The sequence below is a fragment of the Tasmannia lanceolata genome, unplaced genomic scaffold (assembly GCF_043159265.1).
Source record: "Tasmannia lanceolata isolate RefF3 unplaced genomic scaffold, GAP_Taslan_0.1 ptg000013l, whole genome shotgun sequence".
Lineage (NCBI taxonomy): Eukaryota > Viridiplantae > Streptophyta > Magnoliopsida > Canellales > Winteraceae > Tasmannia > Tasmannia lanceolata.
This window is the reverse complement of record NW_027518690.1, coordinates 48,188,558-48,210,409: the sequence shown is the minus strand read 5'-3', so window position 1 is coordinate 48,210,409 and position 21,852 is coordinate 48,188,558. Positions and strand designations below refer to the sequence as shown.

The 21,852-nt window shown below is 38.0% G+C and overlaps 1 protein-coding gene across 4 annotated transcripts; it reads left to right on the top strand.

The window, feature by feature from the left end:
* The first annotated feature begins 1,504 nt into the window (after positions 1-1,504).
* LOC143890391 (P-loop containing nucleoside triphosphate hydrolases superfamily protein) lies at positions 1,505-18,299 on the top strand. 4 transcript variants are annotated; one of them, XM_077395040.1, is made up of 10 exons: positions 1,507-2,049; positions 3,016-3,230; positions 5,072-5,222; positions 7,079-7,270; positions 8,452-8,614; positions 8,734-8,975; positions 12,932-13,108; positions 16,550-16,672; positions 16,848-17,175; positions 18,083-18,299. In XM_077395040.1, exons 1-9 carry the CDS (start codon positions 1,624-1,626, stop codon positions 17,151-17,153), a joined length of 1,995 nt encoding a protein of 664 aa, XP_077251155.1. In that variant the 5' UTR covers positions 1,507-1,623; the 3' UTR covers positions 17,154-17,175; positions 18,083-18,299. The 4 variants fall into 4 exon arrangements, with proteins under 4 accessions (XP_077251157.1, XP_077251156.1, XP_077251155.1 ...); XM_077395039.1 differs by having other exon boundaries at positions 1,508-2,049; positions 18,046-18,299; XM_077395041.1 differs by lacking the exon at positions 12,932-13,108 and having other exon boundaries at positions 1,506-2,049; positions 18,046-18,299.
* Positions 18,300-21,852: the final 3,553 nt, after the last annotated feature.

The window sequence follows — 21,852 nt, the reverse complement described above, 5'->3', positions numbered from 1 at the left end:
CAATACAAAGGGAAAAAAAACACACCTCTCTCTCTCTCTCTCTCTCTCTCTCTAAAGCGTACTAAAATTCAGATTTCAAAACTGTAATCTTTCTCCCTCCTCCCATTAAAATGAAACATCAAAAAGAAATTAAATTCCCCTCCAAAGTCCAAAACCCACCATTACAAATACTCCCTCTCCTTCCCTCATTCCCCATCTCTCTCTCTCTCTCTCTCTCTCTCTCTCTCCAGCGATGGAACTCGTTTCTTTCTCTCAATCCAACAACAAAGAAAATATCCCTCCCATCTCTCCTCAAACCCCTAACCTTCTTCCGGCAATCTCTCCACATTCCACTCTCAGCAAAAGAAAACGGAAGCCTCTTGAGGACATTACCCACCTCTTGTACCCAACCAACAAGCCAATTCCTTCACCCATTTCTCCTCCTTCCGAATATACACCCTTGGCAATCCGTGTATATGCTATTGATGACTTCTTACTCTCCTTGAGTGATCTGTTCCTTTCATCTGCTGATCTGGGTTTGGCTCGTTCAATCATTCTTACTGCAAAACCTCAAAAGAGAAAAACTGTAGATTCCCCAGATGTAATGGGGAGCTCTTGTCGCATGTCATTAAGAAAGGATTTCAGATAATTTCAGTTCTTATTGATTGAAGATTGAATTACTTCTTTTCCTTCCTTTCTTTTTACTTAGTTGATTCACTTGTAAGACTTGATTAATTGGATGATCCATCCAATAAATCAAAGGTTTGGTGCCTCAGATATGGTTACAATTCATTGCATTTTGGATATGTAGTCTGGTGATAAACCAATACTTTTTAGGGTTTTTGTTCATCTTTATGAAATTACAAGCTGTCAAATGGGTTATAAAATGGAGAAAAATGAATTTATTTGAGTGGTAATTGGTTACATGTTTCTCATTTTCAAATTACAGTAGAGTGTTAGCATCATCTTTTTTTTATTGTTAATAACTAAGCAGGGGAAGCATCCTTCTGCTCACCACATTTTCTTATGCTCAGTGAAAAAAAAGGATCAAAATTATATTAAGATGATGGAATTGTAGCTCAAATATCATTTCCAATCGGATAATTAGGGATATTGCAATGCTAAGAACTCCGGATTTTGATTCATGGCCATCAAAATCAATGCATCAGATGAAGGGTTTTGATCATAGAACTAGTGGGCCCTACCTGTACTCCTTCAAAAAAAAAAATTAAGCATCCATAGTATAGGCTACTGATATTGGCACTACCGTGTTTGGTAATGAGACGAACTTACATTGTCTTTTACTTTTTAATTGGCTGCTGAGAGCTTTTTGGGAATTGTAATAGCTTTTGACAGCTGGTTAAATAATAAAAGACAAGGTGAGGTTTTGTCTCATTATCGAAACATAGTAGTCGGAATATCAGTTGCCATTATATAACCCAGGAAAAATCTAGTATATACACCGAACGTTCAGTATATATGCCTTCAGTCTAATTTTCTGTGTGCAGTATAAGGTATTCATTGGATTAAATCTCCCAGGAATGCTATTTTCGGATTTTTCCCTCGCAAAGCAGAGAAGGACAAATTAAACAGAGTAGAAAAAAAGCTCCGGAGGGGCGGCAATCCAAACCCCGTTGCGCCTCCATGCGCACGTTAGCCCTCTCCCCTCACATCCTATCCTCTCCCTTCCTTCATCTCACCCAACAACACAAACTGTCCCTCCATACCTTCTCCCTCAATTACCCTCCACCTCTTCTATCTCATTTCAATCACAAAATCACCCCAAACCCTAATTTTTCTTCCATATCCAAATCTCCAAGAACCTTCTCTGATTCCTCTGCTTCTAATTCTTCAACTTTGAGCGATGATTTAGAAGTAGAATTAGGTTTCCTGCTAGATCTCTTACCTAAAGAGATGCAGCGTAAGGTAAGAAACCATCAGGAGCTCTACCACCTAATTGAAATAGTCATGGATTTGGGCCGAAAACCTCTCGCTCGTTTCCCTTCCGGCGACTTCTTCCTGTCTGATCTCCCCATCACTTATCAGGATCTAAAACATGCTACTTCTCAGGTAATCTGAATTTCACCTATTTGGATTGCAAGAAAAACATGGAAAAATTTTCTTGGATTTTTTATTTTTATTTTTATCACAGTTGTTGGGGTTCCACGCAAAAGCAAAATAGTCCCACATCGGTAAAGAGAGATGGATGGGGATGGGTTATAACTTATAAGGGAATGGGCACCTCTAATGGCTAGCTTTTAGAGGTGAGTTCTACCCGGTTAAATTCCCTACAAATGGTATCAGAGCTCAGGGCGTGGTAACCCTGGTTTGGAGTTGTAAGGGAATGGGCACCCTTTTAGGAGTGAGTTCTACCCGGTTAAATTCCCTTTAAATTCCCTACAACAGTTCAGTTTAGAGGGAAATGATATGATTAATTTAATTTAGAGGGATATTATCATAAATTGAAGGTCTCATTAGGTAAAAATTGAATAGGACTGGTGCTAGTTATCTTTTTCATTTGTAAAATAGTAAGAGCTTTTAGAAATATTTTTTTTCTTTCCAAACTTCTCCAGCAAATTCCTGCAAATCCAAACAGGGCCTAAACCTTTTTCTTGCAGTTTTATTGAAATATAGAATTACTTTTCCAATCTGCTCTTATTTCTTCTGGTTGGTACCTGCTACAAATTTGACAGGAAATGAGTTTGAAATGTTAAAGTATAAATGATTAAATAACACCAGCTTTAACAGCTTAAGCTTTTGGGGGTAATTGGTTGTGTCACATGGTATAGAGCTATTGCTTCTCGGCAAGTCTCGGGTTCAAAACCCAACAACTCCTTGATAGTAAAAATTCACTTGTATGGCCAACACAAAAAAAGAGGGGCCACGTGTGAGGGGGAGTGTTAAAGTATAAATGGTTAAATAACACCAACTCTAACAGCTTAAAAAAAAACAGCTTAAGCTTTTGGAGTAATCTGTTGTTTCACACGAAATCATGGCTCTACTATTTTATCACTTACCTTGGAAGCTGTATCGCAGGTTGGTGACTTTGCTACTGATAACCGTGCGGGTATCAGTAGAACACTGCACCGGATTAGTGCTATTAGAAATCGTATGGGCGTAATTATCGGTTTAACGTGTCGTGTTGGGCGTGCAATATCTGGTAGTGCTAATATGTTGCGGGATCTGGTTAAGGATGGTGGTTCTCTATTGCTCATTGGGCCTCCGGGAGTTGGAAAGACTACAATTATTAGGTGTGTCGTTGTTTTCCTTGACTTTTTTTCACATGCTTCCATGGCTGCACAATCTCTTTTAGGATGGAAATGGTTAATGCCGTAACTTATGAATGTCAAATGCAAGTGCCTGTTTAAAGAAATATAGAACTATGAGTTCTAACTGCCAAATGCGTACTGTTAGTAAGGTGAGTAACAAAAAGAAAGCAAGCTGTTTACTGAAATAATGTATAACTCCTCACCCAACTCATAACCTTGCATGTCTGAAGTATGCAACTTCAGTTGGTAAAGAAAACTTCCAAATATTCTGTGAAATTTCTTTTTTATCTGTGGTGCTAAAAGCCTAAAACTGCGTTCCTGGAATAATTGCTAAAAAGTGTTTAATTCTTATTCACCACTCCTGTATTAGTCTTGCCTGCACTTGGCTTTCGTAGCATTTTAGCGTGCTTTGAGGATGTTTAGGCTTCTGTGAGGTGAAGGGTGGAGAGATCATAGAGCGGATACCTAAATCTGAGCTGCAATGTATGTTGAATTATCTCAGATTTCCAAGAAGTTAGGGATGGGAAAATGGGTTGTCCGTGGAACCACAGTAACTGGATTTCTACAAATGCACTGAAAGTTTTAGGATCATTGTCACTTCATAAAAGAATTCTCAGAAAAAAATGGTGTTGCTTCATCATCTATACGGGCTTGGAATATTGGATCACTAGCTTGTTTAAATGGACCATAAATTGGCTTCCTTGTTAGTGTACTATCAATTTTAGATATTACTGGACTAACAAGAGGACATTTTTTTTTTTTGAATGGTAACTAGAGGACATATTAATGATAGTGTATAATCTTGTAATTTAACAGCATGTGATGGGAACCTTTAACTCTTCTGTAGAGTAGCTGTAGGTATAAACCAGTAATATTTGTAAATTTTGTTTACATTTCATGCGCATCTTGGATACAATAATTCTAGGTTTACTAGGCCAACCTTGTATATATCTATGTAAGTCATGAAAACAACAATTTTCTAAAATTGTTGCCATGTCAGGCGGACATTGAGACCACTATTAGGAAAACACTAATTTTTTCCATTTCATCTTTTTGAACAATTTTCTAAAATTGTTGCCATGTCAGACGGACATTGAGACGACTATTAGGAAACCACTAATTTTTTTCATTTCATCTTTTTGAATATTATACATGCACAATTTTTTTTTTAAACAGGTGATATTTATTGATGAAAATCACCCAAAAACAGATAATGGGGACAAGATGCCCCACCATATACAATATATAGGCTCATTGTATATTTATGAGTCTAGATCTAGATGTATATATAAGCAGCAATCTGTTATGAAACTCCTATGCAGAAAATTCGATGTAGAGTGTCTCATCACCAAAAGATGTTACTTTGATTTGATAAGAAATGTGCCCACTTGCTTTTGACTTTTTAGCAAGTGATGTGATCAATTGGGCCCCCCTTCATACCACTCAGACCAATATCCGATGGTGATAAGAACCTCATTCATGAAGTTCCTGTGTAGAAATTTCATGCCATATTGTTTCCATTTATGCATTATTGTGCCATCCAATTAATCATATACCTGTACCATGTCCGGCTTTCCTGGGTCACCGTATTTGATTCCATCCGGCTGAGACGAGGGTCAATACTGATGCATGTCTGTGTCTAACAACATGCCTAAAAAAAGATGACCAATTTTTTTAAACCACATTTCCTGCATAGAACTTTGCATATGACATATTGACATTATGAAAACTGTATCTTTAAAAAAAATGCAAGTTTTCAGCTGTTCTCAGGTAGACTATGAATATAACTGCTGAACAATAACCTAACTGTTCAAGTTTTTCAGGGAAATAGCTCGTATGCTTGCAGATGATTATAGCAAACGAGTGATGATTGTTGACACCTCAAATGAGATAGGTGGTGATGGTGATATTCCTCATGAAGGCATTGGCGGTGCTCGCAGAATGCAAGTCCCAAATTCTGATCAGCAGCATAAGGTCCGTATGTCAATTCTTATTCTATTTCCGCCAAATGTGGATAACTCTTTATTAGTTTGTATTCGTAATGCACTAGTCAATATTAGAAGTAGAACAGTGTTATATTTGTCCTGTATTAAAAGCTCTGGCTCATATGTTACTTTGACTTGATGAGATATTTGTAGTGTTCTTCATGTGTTTGTTTTAAGTCCATAATATCCCGGAAAATAGGGAGAAAGTTAGAACTCTTTGAATTATTGGAGGGATAGTTTTTAATCAGTTCGAAAATAAGACAGATGATGGTCCAATATAGCATATTTAATTTTGCATTGTACTATTGCAACATACTAAAAGAATTCCAAGAATGTAAATATGCCGCTCTAATATTCATTTGATGGATTTTTATGTCATGTTTTTGGTTGCCACTCTAATATGCCACTCTCTATTATTCTTCTCTTCTTTCCTCTTTCTTCTCTTTTCCTTCTCCTGGCCTGCGTCACACGAGGACTACAAGAAGGTGTTTAATGTATTTAGCTATTTTAGGTGTGTCTTGGGTCTATTAGTATGAAGTGATTTGTGTACAGCTTGTAAGTCTCAGAGAGAATCTTCAAGGGAGATGAGAAGTGTAGAAATCTGTTGTAAGTTGTTTTTGTTGTATATAAAAGTCTTTTTATTGTCGTGTTACATTTGTGTTTTGGTGGAGCTCTACACGTGCCCTTTAGCTGTGTATCTCCGAAGCTCCCTTACCTCGCTCTTATGATCACAGCACTGCATAATCAATTCAACCAATTGAGGCCAACAGGATACTCGTGTTAGTTCTTTCCTTTCACATAATCTATCCATAAAGCTGATGGGAGAGGGATCCTGTTTATGCATTCAAGTCTCTTATTACCCAAAGGTTTAATCCACAAAGACTAAAGGGACTTTATAGAAATAAGGTCACTCTCCTCGGAGAACAGATTAAAAAGATCGAGGAAGTGACTCCAAATATGTAGAGTCAAAGGGTATGAGATGAATAAATGAGAGGGGGATTTCGAAGGATACTCGCAGAACACATAATCACAAGATCTGTATACATTTCTCTCGGCAACTTGGCCCCCAGTAAGAATTTTGCCATGAAGAACAAAACATAAAAAAACGATGGCCCCAAGATAGGCAATAGAATTTCAAATATTGGGGTCTAGCCTCAAAGGGGAGCAAGCCATAATAGAGAGAGGACCAAGATCTGACCTGACATGAAACCGTGAAAGAGCGAAGTAGCTGGGGTACCAAAGAGTAGAGGGAATAAAGATCTGATCTGAGACGGTTAGACTAGCCATAGGGAGCATGGGAAGATGGAACTGGTATAATTTAAAGGTGTTATCAATTATTTTTGGTAGATGAATTGGTATGTTTTAAATGTTGGGTGGGCAGATACGAAAGTTACACTTTCAAGTTTGGCCGTCATAAACTTGGGAGTTGTGAAAATATTTTGAGCTATTGATTGATTTCCTGATTTTTCTTATATACACAGAAGGCTTTGGGTGACTTGGACCTCGGAGCCCAGACACAAAAAACAACTTGATAGTTTCTCAAGTTTTTTTTAACTTGATGCATAAAACTGATACAGTTACATGATTGTTGAAATTCACTTTTGTTTGGAATTGTGTACTCTGTGTGAACACAAATGCCTACATGGGGCATTTGTTGAAGGAATAGTCATTTATGATAGTCTATGGAATAAGCCTGTCCATTTTACCATATTTTATGATCCATCATATGCTCTTGTTGTGGACACTCATTCTGCACGCTGTACAGGTCTTGAATTTTTAAATTTTTTTTATTTATGACTTAGGGTATCCCCACCCCATTTTTTTGTTGTTGTGGACGCTATACAGGTCTTGATTGAAGCGGTAGAGAATCATATGCCCCAAGTAATTGTCATTGATGAAATCAGCACCAAACTTGAAGCAATGACTGCAAGTACAATTGCGCAACGTGGAATCCAGCTTGTTGCCACCGCTCATGGAGTAACAATTGAGAACCTGATAGTGAATCCTTCTCTAGAGATGCTTGTTGGAGGGATACAGGTAGGGCATTTTTTTTTTTTTTTGAATGGCAAGTGTATTTTCTGTTTTTCACTCGATATAAAATCCACGTGCGACTGATTCAAGATTGAAGTATGGTATAGTTGCTTTTCTAGATTGACAAATTAATGTTGGGGATAATATATTTAAAATTGTTTTGTTGTGCTATGTGCTATGGTCACAGAGCACAAAGGTTTTTTGTTCATGCATACAGATATCAGATATAACTTTCTTATTCAATTGTCTGATCGTTGTGAAATAACATATCTCCTTTTTCATAGTAGAGGTAAATCATCTGTACATCGAATACATGTTTGTCTCTGTTGTTCGTCTACAAAATGAAAGCACTAATTTCAGAATTGCATCTGGTTTGGATATTGAACTAGATCATAATGTAGGATATAACAGATTGATAGAGGTACTTGTGGAATTTCAACAAAAAAAGTGAGAATCCAATGGATTTATGTGGCATTGGTTTGAGAAGAACACCTGCATTTGAGATTCATGGCTTGTTGTTGCCACTCTGAGCAGACCATTTCTATGTTCAAGCCGACTTGCATATGAATATCATGGTGATTGAAGACAATATTTGCTATAACCATTGTTACATGGATTCTTCTAAATGGGCGAAGAATCCGTGTCGGACGCGTCTTGGATTCTGATACTTCAAGATTCTCCGAGACATTACTCAATCTCTTTTATGTGTTCTTTCTGAATACTACTGCCACAACTTACAATTACCACATGTGTTGAGTTTTAACCATCCTAATATTAAGTTTCTTAAATGGAAATAAAATATTATATCTACTTAACCTATTAAAATATTCTACCATTAAAAAAAATAAATTAAAATATTAAATATATTACTTGTTATAACCATATTATCATGTAAATAAAATAAAATAAAATCTGAGAATTGATTAAAATATTTTGGCGAATCCACGAATCGTTCATTTGAGCTTTGCCGAATCCGACACTCGATACCCGTGTTGGATTCCGATACTCATATCTGTACTGATGCAACATAGGCTATAACTAGTTTTTACTTTATATCTTCACGAGTTTCTGATCATTCAAAAAAAAAATATTCACGAGTTTCTGAAAATTAATTACTTTTCTGAATATTAATTATTCTTAACTAAGCTTCTTTTTTCTGACCAGTTACATTTCTCCATGTGTTCAAGAGTGTTACCCTAGGGGATGAAGAGGCTAGCAGAAGGGGCGTCCAGAAGACTGTATTAGAACGTAAAGGACCTTCAACATTTACTTGCGGAGTCGAGATTATATCTAAGACTGAGTTACGAGTTCATCGGAGCTTAGAGGCAACAGTGGATGCTCTCCTTTCAGGTTTTTTTTATGCCGCATCTAATTGTGATTATCTTTTTATGCACAAAAAATGGCTTCATGTGGTGATGTTAGCTATCTCTTTACTATTTCCTATGTTTTTCTTGGTGTGTTGGATGCAGGTAGATCCCCAAATTTTGAAGTCCGTAAGATAAACTCTCAGGGGATCACAATTGAAATACCTACTGTGCAAAGAGAACCTTCCAGTGGCATTTCCTCTCACAAGCAAGATGAAATCAGGGTTGGAGATCTTTCAGAGAAGACTCATGAAAGAATTAAAGACAGTGAATTCACTTCTGATTTTTCCGTAAGAATAGAGACTTCTTTCAAAGATGATCAACCTGTTTCTCTATATGTTTATGGGGTAAGAGTTATATCGCCTTGAAATGTCTTAATAAAATGAATTTCAAGCAACTGAATGATTTTTCTTATCTTCTAAAGTTGCATTAGGTGGCCACTGCTATAAAATTCACACTGTTGTGCATATATTATATGCATGCCTGCTATATATGATCTTAAATACGATAACTTCATTAAATACGGTAACTTAAGCTATCAAGTGTCTTAAGGTAGTCCAACAATATAAAACCGAGAAATTACAGGTTTTCCTCAACTAAAACTTCGTAAAACCTTATCGAAACTGTGTTAATTGTCGTTTTCTATTTGAACTTATTGTTGGAGAGTTCAAATCCAACCAAAGTAGCCCTGAAAATTGCTGTAAGAGTCCTTTAAAGGGACTCCTTCCAAAATCTGGCTGTGCAGGTTACCGTTTTTGCCCAAATAAATACTCTTCAAAGCCAGTCTCTGTCTCAACAATTCCTTCTTCTCCCCTCTTCTTCCTATAATACGTCTTGAGTCTTGACATCCCTTAAAGTGTATTTTGTGCTGAAAATCTGCATAGCCACTTGTCAGTACTACAATTAGACACAAAAATATAAGCCACCCCTTTTGTGGTTCTTTGGTATTAAATTTTTAAATAGTTTTGTACACCAAATTTCTACAAACTGTTAATTTCCAGTTTATCTCTTTATCTTGGATATATACTTAATATCAACTGCGTAGATGTATGCATGTGTCAAAGTTCTTGGGGAAGCCACGTGTTTGGCCTCGTGTCTAGGTGTCAAGATATGTTGAATAGTGATCTGGGCAATGGTTTCTGAGGAGTACAAATAATGTTCTTTTTTTCTTATTTATAATCCTAACACATGCTTGTGTCCTAGTTACTTCTTTTCATCCCCGGAACTTCTCTAGGAACCCATGTCAGCACCTTAAATTTATTAATAAGATAAAAACATTACAAGAGGGACATCACCCAAACAAGCTACTTCAACAGTTTTTATATGGTTACTGGCTTACTGCATGCCTGCTTGAACAGGCAAACTTCTGTTATAAATTCACTATGGCTCATGCACTTGGCCTCAAGTGCACATGGTCTCTTTAGTTGCCTCATTGTAGTCTTCATACCTAGCTAGATGGGCTTATATTACAGTAGATTGTAGTTGGCATTGTTTTTTTTTTCCTGATTTGAATGTCCATAGAATGTTCTAATGCATGTACAATGTATGGTTGCTCAGTCTTGTCTGCATAAGGGAACTTTTGGTGTGTTGGTATGTTTGTCTGCTTATTGTATTCCATGCATTTTAGCCGTGTGAATCGCTTTCCTTCTCTAACACGCAAGATAATTTTATGCAAAGTTCAAAATTAGTTGAGTCTCAACATAACATAGATGCATGCACTATGAAGTTTGAGAACGCTCCACTTGTTGTGACATTATTCTAGTCATCAATCATCGTCTTCTTTTTTATAGTAAATTCTCAACAGATGAAGAAAAAGAGGAACAAAGAGGCTGAGGTCTCAAAACAACAACAACAAACTAAAGCCAAGCAAAGAGAAAACAAAAAGAGCAGCAAAGATCCTTAGGGACGAAGATAATCAAAAGTCAAACTCTCATCTCTGTTAACTCCAGAATGAACAAGCCAATTAGCATCAAAATTGGATGATCGCCAAATGTGTTGAATCTCAATGTTGTGTCCCTTGATCAAATCATGAATCTCCCCGATAGTGTATGTGAACCTCTATGGATACTTAAGACCGTTACCCATCTAACAAAGATTCATCGAATTTCAACTTCAGGAATCCCGAAAGAAAAGGATCCCTCTTGGGGGTAGGGCGCTCCTTACTAGAACAGCTCAGTTGAATCTCTTCCCAGGACCTGTGGAAAGTAGTCACTGAAAGACCCCTAAAAATAAGGAGGCCCATTGCCTATGGATCATCAATCATCAATCAGCCTCTTACTATTACTATATCCTTGATCTCCATTTTTGCTCTCCAGTTTTACTCAAATGTCATTAATGTAAACTTACAACAAGAGCGAGTAACGAGCACTATGTTGTATCTTCTCTAATTCCATCTACGCATTGATTTCTTTAACGCTTGAGTTCATAGCCGAATTGAAATGTGCCCATTGTGCCACACCTTCTTAGAAAAGATCTTACAGGTAGCCTGATAGAGATCACTTGCTAGGACTAAACTCCCAAACATCCATTGCAATCTTCGTCATTAATTCAAAGCTTAGAAAGTTAGAGCTAACAATTTTAAATTGAGTTATTTAAAAAAAAAAAATGTTTAAATGGAGTTGTCAACCTAGAAAGTTGGTGAAGAGTGTGAAGACTTCAGTGTATATGAGATCTCACCAGATCTCCTTTTTGTATTAGGTGTTGTACTGTTACATGAGGTATTGGATTAGATCTGATTAAGCTTGATAAGCAAGTTAGAAGCTAGGTTAGGATTGTCTCTTTACCATTTATTCTTCTTCTTTTTTTATGTTCATCCTTTAAGTGTTCTAGCTAAGTACTGATTAGGGTTCGCTGTTAATTATCCAGGATTTGTGAAATCTCAGTTTATAACATACTGTCAGAGCGAGAGTGAATCAATCAGACCTTTCCCTGATCACCACTCGGCCAGCTTTGTTCTATGGCGGACAGTCGACCTAGTCGTCTGCCATCACAGATCTCAGCCCAACTCTCCCTGACCTCCACCCTTGATTTGAGCCTTTGACAACAACCGCCAACCTCGTTGGTGTGCCTGAGCATCAACGACTCTGCGACCTCCATCTCCTTTGATTCATGAAAATAAAATAAAGGGAAAGTGAAAGGTGGGAAAATAGAAAAGGGTTTGCATACGGCTGATTTAAAGAGGGTGGAAATTTGTAGTGGAAATCTAAAACCATTGTCATAGTCATCAACAAACATTCATCAAATCGTTAGTGTTCATCAAATCATCTGATTTTACCTTCGACAGTGCTCATCAAATCGTCCGATTTTACCTACTTGTTTAACGAGGAAACTTATTGTAAGCAAACGTATGTCGATTTACAATCCACATACGTTTTAGGGGGGCATGTTAGAGTATATGAGATCTCACCATATCTCCTCATTGGATTAGGTGCTAGATGAGGTGTTGGATTGGAATAAACTTGATAAGGAAGTTAGGCTATATTAGGATACTAGGTCAGATTAGGATTACCCTTTCTATGTTTATCCCTTAAGTGCTTTAATGTCAGATCTGAAGTTCATCACAAATTGATTGATGTCAAATTATATTTGTGTCAAATTATCTTCATAGCTTTCAGGAATCTTAAACTGCAGGTCTATTTACTCTGAATTTGTTCACTGCAAAGTGATTGTCTTTGTGTTAACCATGGTTTTAAATTTCGACCGAAATCCGAAATTTCGGGTTTCGGTTGGGACCGACACCGAAACAGCTAATACCCGAAACGGTACTTTATTTCATCGAAATTTTGAGAATTTCGGTCAAAATTTCGAGAATTTCGGTCGAAATTTCAGTCCGAACTTTTAGGAAAAAAATTTATTTTTTACTCATTATTTAATATTTCCCTGAAATTCCGGCGAAAATACCAAAATTTCAGGCGGGATAAAAAAATGGCCGTCGTATTTCGAACGCAATTTCGAAATTTTGGTCGGGTCCGAAACGGGTACCGAAACCGAAATTTAAAACCGTGGTGTTAACTAGGCATATTAGATAACAGAAGTATTTTATGCTGATCCGCCTCCAGAACTGGTTGTATGAATAGAAGCTTTTTATGTATTGATTTATCCATGCTAATAATAAGAATTTCCATTGGGAACATAGAAAAATAATGTTGTGGATTCATCTCTTATGATTGATATGCATACAATACATCAAAATCCGATTTTCAGCTTAAATAGGATGAATTCTTTCCACAATTTGTATCTTTGAATTTGCTAATTTGCATAAAAAACTCCCAGTTTAAAACTAATAGGTGAGCAACTATTCTAGATCCTGGAGACAAGCGTGGTCCAGGCGATTAAACTGCTGAAAATAGAAAATGCGGTTAGATTAACTGATAATATCAGTGAAGCAGATGCATTACTCGCCTTACTGTCCAAGCTCAAGAAGAACTCACGCATTCAAGCTGTTGCCAAATCTCATGCCATTCCCATTTATGTGACAAAGGTATTGGCATATTTCTTCTCTGATATTCAACACCATGTCATGATCAAGGTTTTAAATGTCGGTTTTGGCCACAGCCACCAAACCGAAATTTTTCGGTTTCATCTGAAATTTGGGCCAAAATCATGTAAAATTTTGGGAAATAATTTTGATATTTTACAAGATTCCCTGGACAAATGTTTCTCTGGATTTTTAGTCATTACATCGAAGATTCAGTGATCAAATCATTTATCATTTACTCCAGAGTCTGAAAGATCTTTTGAAGAACTGATTAATCGGACGAGAATAAATATAGACTCCCATTCTACATGTAATTGATAGCAACATGGTTCGAAGATAGGTCATTGGGAATTTGAAGATAGATTTGCTAAAAAAGGGTGCACTATATGGCGAGACGTTCTAAGTTATATCCATAGCTTTCAAGCCGGTGCTAGATTTAAAGTTCACTCAGGCGATCGTGTTAGGTTTTGTCTTGATAAATGGTGTACTTTATCTCCTTTGAAGGATATTTTCCTGAACTTATTGGTGAAAGATTGTTTCTTGCGCTTTGGGGGTAGGATTGAATATTTGTATGGGTTCGGGCCTTCAGGCGTAATTTCTTCAGAGGAAGCTCCCTTTGGTGATCATGTTGCTAGAGTTACTTGCGAGTTACTACATAAAGCGAGATGGCTCTGACGTTAGGGTATGGGCTTGGGACTCTTCGGGGCAATTCTTGGCCAAGTCTTTCTACCTTCATCACCTTTCTTGCCTTGCCTCCCCTAGTTTAGCTAGAATTTGGTATGTCTCTGCCCCCCCCTAGGGGTGGTGGTTTTGGTTGGGTAGCCATTCAAGAGCGTATTCAGACGATGGACTTTTTAAGGGAGAGGAAAATGTTGATCATCAATCATTGTGTCCTTTGCATTGAGTATGGAGAATCGGTTAATCACATCTTCATCCACTGTAAGATGGCCAGAGAAATATGGAGTAATGTTTTGCAGATGTTTGGTATCTCTTGGGTCTTCTCTGTGGCTATCATGCAAGCGTTGGAGTGTTGGGAGGAGGAAAGGAAAAATCTTATGGCATATCTCCTTCTTAGCAGTTATCTGGGTGATATGGAAGGAAAGAAATGCAAGAATCTTCAAGGGGGTAGCGAAGAATGCCTTTTTTCTATCTTCAAAGGTGACGGCTCTCACGGTCATTTGGGTAGAATCTCTTCCAAGTTTTAATTTTGTTTCCGCCTTTGGTCTGTGGAACGGTTGGAGAGAAGTGTATTCGAGTGCCGAATTCTCTATTTCGGTTATCCAAGTCTGGGAGCCTCCGGATTCAGGATTCCTCAATCTTAATTTCGATAAATCTAGCCTTGGTAACCCGGGACCGGCCGGCATTGAAGGAGTTCTTAGAGATGAAAATGGTGGGTTGAGATGGGCTTTTGCGGTGCCTATTGGAGTCGCGGAGTCTAGCAAGGCAGAAGTGAGATCTACCCCCTCCAAAAATTTGGTACCTTGATGGACCACTCTCACTTCTACCTTGATAGAGTCAGTGACTCCAATAGGCCCCGCAAAAGCCCATCTCAACCCCACCATTTTCATCTCTAAGAACTCCAATGCCGGCCGGTCCCTTGTTACCAAGGCTAGATCCATCGAAATTAAGTTTGAGGAATCCCGAATCCGGAGGCTCCCAGACTTGGATAACTGGAATAGAGAATTCGGCACTTGATCACACTTCCCTCCAACCGTTCCACGGAAACAAAATTGAAACTTGGAAGAGACTTTGCTTAAATGACCGGGAGAGCCGTCACCTTTGAAGATAGAAAAGAGGCACTCTTCGCTACCCCCTTGAAGATTCTTACATTCCTTTCCTTCCATATCACCCAGATAACTGCTAAGAAGGAGATATGCCATAAGATTTTTCCTTTCCTCCTCCCAACACTCCAACGCCTGCATGATATCCACAGAGAAGACCCAAGAGATACCAAACATTTGCAAAACACTACTCCATATTTCTCTGACCATCTTAAAATTAGGGCTGCAACTCGGTTCGGGTTTTGAAGAACCCAACCTTAGCCGAGAAATATCTCGGGTCGGGTCGGGTTTTTTTCCAGAAAACCCACAATTCCCAAACCCGGCCCTACCCATGATAAATCTCGGGTCGGGTCGGGTTTTTTTACGTTGACGCAATTTTTTAAGGAAAACTCTTGTTTGGCAAGGCAACTCAACTCATAGAAGTAGAAAACCTCAAACATGACAAACTCTTTAGTACATTAACTAATAACTAGTCCAAAGAGAATAAATTGATGCATTACCAAATGAAAATGATTATGCTCATATGAGATAAACAACAAACTATTTAGTGCATTAACTATTTAGTTGAAACTTGAAACCCTAGAGCTAAAGGGGGGAAACAAACAGAAGATGGAAAGAGTCCTTGTGATTGCGTGCGTACGTGAGTTTTACTTTTAAGTTTTCACTTTTAAAGTAACAAAGTTTTAGAAAAAAAAATACACACTATACTTAAGTAACTCAGGTCGGGTCGGGCCCCTTCAAACCCAGCTCGACCCGAGATTCATGCGGGCTTTTGGATAGTAGACCCGTCTCGACCCGAAACCCGAGAAACATGAACCCAACCCAAGCTATTTTCGGGTCGGGTCGATGCGGGTCGGGTAAAACCCGACCCAAGTTGCAGCCCTACTTAAAATGGATGAAGATGTGATTAACCGATTCTCCATACTCAATGAAAAAGACACAATGATTGATGATCAACATTTTCCTCTCCCTTAAAAAGGTCACCGTCTGAATACGCTCTTGAATGGCTGCCCAACCAAAACCACCAACCCTTGGGGGAGCGGAGAGACATACCAAATTCTAGCTAAACTAGGGGTGGCAGGGCAAGAAAGGTGATGAAGGAATCTTTGACTAGAGCTTCCTTTGAGGAGGAAACTAGAAATAAGTTCGGGAAAATATCATTCAAAGGAGATAAATCACATTATCTATCAAGACAAAACCTAACACGATCGCCTGAGTGAACTCTAAATCTGGTGCCAGCTCAAAAGCTATATACAATCCTACCCCCAAAGCGCAAGAAGCAATCTTTGACTAGAGCTTCCTTTGAGGAGGAAACTAGAAATAAGTTCGGGAAAATATCATTCAAAGGAGATAAATCACATTATCTATCAAGACAAAACCTAACCCGATCGCCTGAGTGAACTCTAAATCTGGTGCCAGCTCAAAAGCTATGGATATAACTTAGAACGTCTTCCTATATAGTGCACCCTTTTTGAGCAAATCTATCTTCGAATTCCCAATGACCCCATCTTCGAACTGTACTTGCTATCAATTACATGTAGAATGGGACTCTATCTTTATTCTCGTCCGATTAATCAGTTCTTCAAAAGATCTTTCAGACTCTGGAGTAAATGATTTGGTCATGATCACGTTTCAAATTATGCTAGTTTCTTATTTATTGTAGACAAGCTCTTTGCTGCAAATCACGAAGGCCATACGTGCATTTATGAATGAACATGCTGATGGGTTAAAGGAGTTTGAAGGTGAAGACCAAACGAGTTCATCAGAGAAAATTGATGCATTAGAGGTGAGACATAATAATCTTTTTCTGCAACCATTTTGATATACTTGTCAGCATTACGGTCCTGGAACAGATTCATTGTACTTATCAAAAACTTTTAAATTATACTGGTTAGTTGGCTGCTACTTATTTAAGGCTTTCTTGCTGGATAAAACATATAAAATTGCCCTTTATTTGTCAGGAGGCTAGATTAGCCATTGAACAGATTGTGATTCCTAAAGGGGAGCCTGTGGAGCTACTTCCAAGGTCTTCCCACATCATGTCTCTTCAGATGGACCTTATTCAAAAATATCAGCTACGGTCGGAGAAAGTTGGTAAGGGGCCAGATGTAAGACTCCATATCCTTCCACTTCATGCTGAGATGGAAGGGCGTGCATATTCTGGCGGAGCTGTTAATGTAGCTAATAAATCTGATGATCTGAGCTGTTCCAATGACATCAATGATTCGCATAATGGCACGGCTAGGTTGCCTCTTCTATCTGAATAGTTGTTCGGATGTTGTTGGAGTGGTATGTTCTGCAACTGTACTTTTTAAGCCTGTTTTTGAGCACATAATCCTATTTGGTTCTACATTGTTTTAGTTACAGTGGTTGTTGCATAAGCTTTTCATTTATTTTACAATTGCTGTCTGGGTGTTGGGGGAGGATTGTGAGCCAATGGAAGAGTCAACATTTCAAGTTCTTATCTGTAGATGCCTTTATGTGCCTTATAAATTGGATGTATTAACTATTTGAAACTAAATTAGCTGGCCATGCTTGCATAATTTTACCCAAATTTGCAGATATATACAAACCTCTATGTGCTCACTATTGGACTTGGAGAAGAATCTTTCGAGTTTATTTTACTTGCTAGTTATACGAGCCTTGGTGCATGATTATTGATGTTGGTGAACACTAATATTGTATTGTACTGATGTCTACTTTGACTCAATTTGTCTCTTTTATCCAAGTTGAATAGAAGTATGTATGTGTCGCTGTTGGACTTGGCCAAGTGGTCTTTAGGTTTTTCTTTTCTAATCTGTATTCAAAATTTTAAACTGTATTGCTGTATGTTTTGAATTTAGAAACCAGGGAATCAATTCTCTGCTTCATTATGTTCCTTGCTTGCATAACAAATCGCATGAAATTGTTTGTGGATCTCAATTCCCTGCTCTAAATATCTCTTACTTTTTTTTTCTAAATAAATGTTTTGATTAATAGAAGCAATCAAGGTACTTTGTAGGCTTAATTACAAAGTTCTATTTCTGATGTTGTATGAAAAATGTTGTATATATGAGTTTTTCTTTTGAGACAGTAATTAGATCAATTTATCTAAATCATCTCACAAATCAATTCGTATAATTCACATTGTAATTCATGAATAAATTTTATGTTCGACAGAAATGATGACTTGAATACTCATTTTACATGAATGAAGATCTGCTGGAGCATCTTTTTGGGACTAGAAGCTATGATACCCGGATACTTGTGCAGGCCCAACTTATTGCGGATAACAAGATACTGTACAGGAACACATACCGGACGCATCATGGATAATTTTGTCTGTCAAATAATTATTATGTTTCAATTAATTATCATGTTTTATGCATGTTAGTCCCATATTTGTAATTATAATTTTGTCTGTTTGTCGGTCTTGTTGATATCTTAAACTTACCATTAGGGCGGGGCGGGGCGGGGCCGGATGTTGCATTCCAAAAAATCGACCCGAGTTGCACCCCTACCATTAGTAGATGACATGACACCCTAAAAGGGCTCAAAACACCTAGTAAACCCAATAAATTGTGCAACCAAAATGTCCCAAGTAAATATTGTGGTTATGCAATTTACTGGCCTTCATATAGGCCAAACCTTAACCTTGAACAAGAGGCAGAAGTTTACTTGAACCCAGAAGCCTCTTAATCCTCCTTACTATGACATCATTAATGTCATGCGGGCAGATCTTATATGGGTCTATGGTAGACCTTTGAGACTCCATGCATGTGGTTAATTATGCTAAAGTGAGTATAGTTTTGAGATAATTCACTGTGAGACTTAGCAATTTGGCTAAACCTCTTGGTAAGAAACTCAAGGAAGAAGGTGCCCTTTCTCTGTGCTAATTGAGCATTGTTGTTGACCTGATACGGTAAAGTGAATTTCCATGCTTAACTTTCCAAATCATCAATTTTGTCTAGACCTTATTTACCTTTCAAATCATTGTTTGCGGCAAAACAAATCACCATTAAAGAATTTTATCTGCCTTATTGTCATCATATAGCTTTCTCGGATTGAACCAATGTCATGCAGATAGAGGAGCTCTTGTCATTTGTCAAACCCAATATTTACTATGGATCTTTGTCAAGTCAAATGGTAATCAAGAATTGATGTAGACCTCCTCCCAATCTGAACTTTCAAATCCTTCTACCTTTTCAAATCTATAGTTTATTTATTGTTTATCTCTGTCAGCAGCGCATACTTGTCTAGGAGCATTAACCATAAACCAATAAACTAATAAACTTTTACATGTCAACCTTGGAGATTACCTTTTAGTAATGGAATCCTTTGTTGGATGAGGTTTTTCTTTCTTGCATCCCTTGGGAAAGCAATAGAATCAGCAAGGGATTGGATATAACTGTGGTTTTCGTAACCAATAATAATGTCTTTTTTGGCCTCAACACTGCCTGATGAAAAAATTACTTGCTTACAGTTAGGCACTGTTTGGATTGCAGGCAAAAAAATTCTTGAGGAAAAACTTTTCCTGGATTTTTTTTGTTTCCAAAATTTTAGGGAAATGATTATAAACTGAAGGTCCCTGTAAATAAAATTTGTACTGTGGTGGTTCAAATTACTTCCCTTTTCATGGGTAATCAAACAATAGAAAAGCATGTAATTTTGGAAAAGTTTATTTTTTTTTCGAAGTTTCAAGAAAATCCGTGCAATTCTAGTGAATCTGTGGGTCAGTTTTTAATGTCTTGCCAAGTGGGTTGACCCAATCTTACATGCAGATGAAACCAACACAAAAGGCTTTGGAACCTTGTGGAAAATGAAGTGGAGAAGAGTTGGGCGAATAAGGAGAAAAGAATGAGGAATGAATAGGCCATAAAAGTGGCCTTTCCGTGTAAGAGTAAGCTACAGCTACGCCAGCAGCATAGCACTAGCTTTCCAGCATCACAAACATAAGTGATAAAACAAAAGAGATGGATAGGAGAGATGAAATTTTGTTGAATTCCGAAGAAGTTGTCTTTGGTATCATTTTGTTGTTTCTCCCTTTCTTTTATGAAATTAGAGTGGAGAGCGCATTGTTATGAAGGACAAAACTTGTCGTCCATGGGCTTCCTGTTTTTTTCCCTTACAATTTCAGTTAAGCACGAAGCAACTGTCGTTAGCACATAAAATGCCACCATGTTTAGAGCCCCACTAAGCTTAAATTAAGAAAAGGGTTATGTGAGTGTGTTATATAAATCGAACCCTGATGTCGTAATACCTCTACTCTAGCAATTCAAGCTCCAACAGAAGAGAATGGGGTGTTTGAAAGCTTTGGTTTGTATGATCTTGGTCTTGGTTTTTCTTGCCATGGAATCAGAATCTCGGCGTCTGAATGGAATTCTAGCGGAAAGCGAGGTTAGCGGAATCGGAGAACCCGTTTTCAAGGATGCCAAAGCAGTGCTCAAGCCAGTGTTGAGCGTAGAGTGGGCGGTGGGAAGGGAATGGGAGTCTAAGAGATTGAGTCCTAGCGGACCAGACCCCCAACATCATGCTGTGCCACCTTCCTAAACCATATCACAGAGTCGTGTCTTAGACCATGGGGAAGAAGTTTTGTAGGAGCTCTACTTGTGCCTCCACACTTAATTTATTTGAAGCAAGATGAAGTATTGTAATTCAATGGCTACAGTTTGCTAATGCTGTTTTATATACTTGTTTGAGACTTTTTTATCACTTTTCCTTAGGATAAAAAAGAGCAAATTAACTGTCTTATTTTTCTATGCTCAATTAACGGTGGGCCCTGTTTCACCTCTGTCGGGACTAAGGGGTGTCGCCCAGAATTTGGCCATTCCCGTTTTTGTGAAGGGGTGTGATTAAATAAAATGTTTCTGTGAGTGTAATCTTACGCGTCCTTCGCAAGAAAGCCAATGGCCGAGTTCAGCGACACACTTAGGCCATGTTTGGATACCCACAAGATTTAGATTTGGATTTATTTGATATTTTGAACTGGATCAGATCCTTAGATTTCCAAATCAGCTACAACTGTGCAAAAAATTCTGATTTTCAAATCTGGTCTGCGAGACATATTTGGAAATCAATATTTGTGGCAACTTCCTTCACCGTCGCTGCTCTTCGACGTTGTTCCGGCAGCAGCGAGATATCCCTCCCTCCTTCCCTCTCTTTCTCTTTCTCTCTCTTAAAACATGATCATGAAGATGATTGATGTATTTTGTATCCAAAACTCAAATCCAAATCAAAATACAAATGCATGAGGTATCCAAATGGGCCCTTAGAGTGCATTTGGATGCCTCATTTTTTGTATTTGGATTTGGATTTTTGGATACAAAATAAATTGATCATCCTCGTGCTCATGCTGAGAGAGAGAGAGAGGGTGAAGGAAATTGTCACACACACACACACACACACACACACACATATATATATATATATATATATATATATATATATATATATATAGAGAGAGAGAGAGAGAGAGAGAGAGATGTGTTCCTGCACAGTAGCGCAGGGAGCTTCCCTGCACTTAAGTGGCTTAAAAAGCCACCGATTGGTTCGTACGGCGGATCCACCTTTGTGGGGTCCGCAAAAGCGACCAATCGGTGGCTTTTTAAGCCACTTAAGCGCAATGATATATATATATATATATATATATATATATATATATATATATATATATATATATAGAGAGAGAGAGAGAGAGAGAGAGAGAGAGAGAGGGGTTTCTGCGCTTACAGCAGGGGGTGGGGCCATTGGGGGGGGCGGGTGATCCTAACCATTCATTTGGAAGGCCCCATCATGGATGGGGAGCTACCAAAAATCAGCTCCATTGGATCACCAATGGATGTCCATTTGTGAGGCAAAAAATGGATTAGATTTGTGGATCTGTCCATTTTTTGCCTTACAAATGGACACCCTAAGGTGATCCAATGGAGCTGATTTTTTGTGGACACCCTACCCATAAAAGGGCCCATCAAATGAATGCTTTGGATC

Bases quoted from the DNA above. Each gene is read 5' to 3' on its own strand.
- LOC143890391 (XM_077395040.1), top strand. From the start codon at position 1,624: ATGCGCACGTTAGCCCTCTCCCCTCACATCCTATCCTCTCCCTTCCTT. The intron at 3,231-5,071 runs GTGTGTCGTTGT...CAAGTTTTTCAG, and splicing joins GGAAAGACTACAATTATTAG to GGAAATAGCTCGTATGCTTG. The intron at 13,109-16,549 runs GTATTGGCATAT...TATTTATTGTAG, and splicing joins TTCCCATTTATGTGACAAAG to ACAAGCTCTTTGCTGCAAAT.